The sequence below is a fragment of the Chaetura pelagica genome, unplaced genomic scaffold, assembly GCF_000747805.2.
Source record: "Chaetura pelagica isolate M959 unplaced genomic scaffold, ChaPel_1.0 scaffold166, whole genome shotgun sequence".
NCBI classification, from domain to species: domain Eukaryota; kingdom Metazoa; phylum Chordata; class Aves; order Apodiformes; family Apodidae; genus Chaetura; species Chaetura pelagica.
Genome location: NW_009953758.1, coordinates 3,128,781 through 3,131,992, shown reverse-complemented (window position 1 = coordinate 3,131,992; position 3,212 = coordinate 3,128,781). Strand labels below are relative to the sequence as shown.

The window sequence follows — 3,212 nt, the reverse complement described above, 5'->3', positions numbered from 1 at the left end:
GCCAGGATGCCATTGGCTTTCTTGGCCACCTGGGCACACTGCTGGCTTGTACTCAGCCTCTTATCAATTAGAACCCCCAGGTCCTTTTCTGCCAGGCACTTTCCAGCCACACTTCCCCAAGCCTGGAGCATTGCCTGGGGTTGTGGCCTAAGTGCAGGATCCAGCACTTGGCCTTGTTGAAGCCCAGACCATTAACATGAGCCCAACAATATAATCTATCCAAGTCTCTCTGTAGAGCCTCCCTATCCTCTTGCAGATCAACACTCCCACCTAACTTGGTGTCATCTGCAAACTTACTGATGATAAGTTCTATGTCCTTATCAAGATCATCAATCATGGTGTTGAACAGAAACGGTCCCAACACTAAGCCCTGAGGAACACCACTTGTGACTGGTCCCAGCTGGATTTGATTCCATTGACCCCCCACTCTTTGGGCCTGACCATCCAGCCAGTGCTTGATCAACAGATTATATGCTCATCCAGGCCATGAGCAGCCAGTTTTTTTATGAGAGTTCTATGGAGAACTGTGTCAAATGCTTTTGGAGGTCCAGATAGACAATAACCACAGCCTTTCCCTTGTCCAATAGTCGGGTCATCAGGTTATAAAAGGAGATCAGGTTCATCAGGGAAGACCTGCCTTTCATAAACCCATGCTGACTGGGCCTGATCCCCTGGTTATCCTCTGTATGTCTTCTAATAACACTCAAGATGATCTGCTCCATGACCTTCCCTGGTACCGAGGTCAAACTGACAGGTCTGTAGTTTCCTGGATCCTCCTTTCTGCCAGATGGGTGTTACATTTTCTACCATTCAGTCCACTGGGACCTCCCCAGTTAGTCAGGTAAATAATGGAAAGTGGCCTCATGATCAAATCTGCCAAGTCTTTCAGCACCCTTGGATGTAGCCCATCTGGTCTTATAGACTTGTGGTGTGCCTAAGTGGTGTAGTAGGTCTCTGACCACTTCGTCTTTAATTGTGATGACCTCATTCTGTATCTCCTCCCTGTCTTCTAGCTACCTATTGTTGTTAGGTATCCACCAGCTACATTTGTTACACTAATTATCTATACTTCTTATGGTCTGATTAGAAGATGGTGAGATTGCTGGTCACTTATGACCAAAAAGAAAAGAATCACTTTTGACATTTTAAGAATGGAGGGAATGCAAGAATGGCACAGAGCAGTGACAGTCTTCATCCTGGTGGCACGTGTCCTGCCACCCTATGCCCATTCTTATGCTCGTCAGTCTCTGTGGTCTCCAATGGGTGTGTATTACTTAGCATAGCATCCTTTCTTCCTACAATTAAGAGTAATCACCTTTTACACTGACTTACCCAGTCAAACACTTCTCCTAATTCTCTTATGAAAGCTGAAGTCTTTTTTTTCTGTATGCAGCTCAAGACTGATATTTGAGTAAAAGAAAAAAGTGTATAAATATGAGGCAAGTCTTGTATCAGATTGGAAAATCTGTTCATTGTGGAGAGAACAATAAGAGGCCAAGGTGCTAAGAGTTGCTATAATTTAATGATCCAATAAAAACTATTGCTGTATTCTGTGTATAGAAAAAAAGAGTCCACTGCCCACAGGTCCTGTGCTCATGACAACTACTTCTGTTTCTTTGTGGATAATACCAGGTGAAGCTGGCATACCAGGAGTCTGAGATTGCAGCCCTCTTGAAGAAGATTCCCTTGGGCACTAATGAGATGAACACTATTCGAGGGAGAGCTGAAGAACTACGAGAAGGGACGCTATGTGATTACCGTCCTGTCCTGCCTCTGATGTTGGCTAGCTTCATATTTGATGTCCTGTGCACTCCAGGTACTGTCTGCATTGGCTTGAAACAGGTACAAAGCAAGGAGAAAGCTCTGCAGATTCAGAAAGTTCTCAGCAATGACTTTTGCCTTCTGATCCTAGTTTTGAAAGTTGAGCACTAATTCTGTTGTCTTCTTTCAGTGGTCTCTCCTACGGGCTCTAGACCCCCAAGCCGTAATTGGAATAATGAAATGCCTGGAGATGAAGAGCTTGGCTTTGAGGCAGCTGTTGCTGCTCTTGGTAAGAATCTTTTACAAGAAAGGTCTTTCTTCATCCATGTTTTGCATCCTACCTCATTTTGCATGGTAAGAGTTAGTAGTAGTTCATTCCAGTTCAGTGCAGAAATGAAAGCGTATGCACAGTTTGTCGTAGCCAGGTGCAGGAGGATTCTACATGCCAGAGCTGATCTTCCTTTGCAAGCTGTGGAAAATGGAAGGAGGTTACAGGATAGGAATTGAACATTAAAGCAGTAACATTAATTCTATTTTTTTTTCTTGCTGTTTTGTTGCAGAAGATGTATTGCTTGGGTTTTAATGGAGACAGACAGTTTTGGAGAACAAAAGACTAGACAATTATAGTGAAAGGCTAGCAGAAGTACTCTTAGGCATTATCATATAATTCAGGATCTTAGGATAATTCTTGCCCCATTAATCAGCTGCAGAAACAAAGCAGTGATTATGTATGTTATATTGACACTACTGTATACCTGTCTTAAAGCAGTATGCACAAGGAATAGAATGGATTAAACAAGACCTGTCCTGTGTTGTCTCATCTTTAAAAGTAGGAAGATTAGCTTTTTATTCTGTGGGAATGCTGGCATGTGTAGCATCTACAGAAACTGGAAAAGCTTGCTTTAAGATGGATTTGTGGCCTGCTTGGACTCTTCCCATGGCATATTAGGATCTGGTTGTTCTGACAGTTGTAGCCAACTTAGTATTCTGGGAACAGACAGCAGCTCCTATTTATTCATGGCCTATTTCTGAAAGTAACAGAAAAATATTGAAAAAAAATTACCTTCTTTTGCCTGTGACAGCAAGGTGAGTGAAATAGCCTGAGGTATAGATAGTGCTCAGGATGTAGTGGGCTCACTTCTCTTTTCATCCCCTCTTTTATGGCCTGCAGGCATGAAAACAACTGTCAGTGAAGCAGAACATCCTCTGTTGTGTGAAGGCACCCGAAGGGAGAAAGGGGATCTGGCACTAGTCCTGATGATTACATACAAGGATGATCAGTCTAAGCTGAAGAAGGTGAGTTTTCCTTTAAAAGGGGAAAGGGAGATGCCAGAGCAAGCCATGTTTGGGTTATGATGGATTTGGTAGTTTTGCCAGTGAGCATAAATGTCTGTGTCATGTACTGATGATTTACAAACTATGTGTGGTATTTATATTCTTCCACTGATGCA

At 43.0% G+C, this 3,212-nt stretch overlaps 1 protein-coding gene across 1 annotated transcript in view; it reads left to right on the top strand.

Annotated features, from left to right (window-relative positions):
• The window catches only part of ZSWIM8 (zinc finger, SWIM-type containing 8), a 61,697-nt gene that overhangs the window by 44,991 nt on the left and 13,494 nt on the right, over positions 1-3,212 (top strand). Inside the window, exons 15-17 of the mRNA XM_010000763.1 lie at positions 1,633-1,816; positions 1,952-2,050; positions 2,933-3,057. Coding sequence (XP_009999065.1) covers positions 1,633-1,816; positions 1,952-2,050; positions 2,933-3,057 — 408 coding nt within the window. The remainder of the gene's footprint in view (positions 1-1,632; positions 1,817-1,951; positions 2,051-2,932; positions 3,058-3,212) is intronic.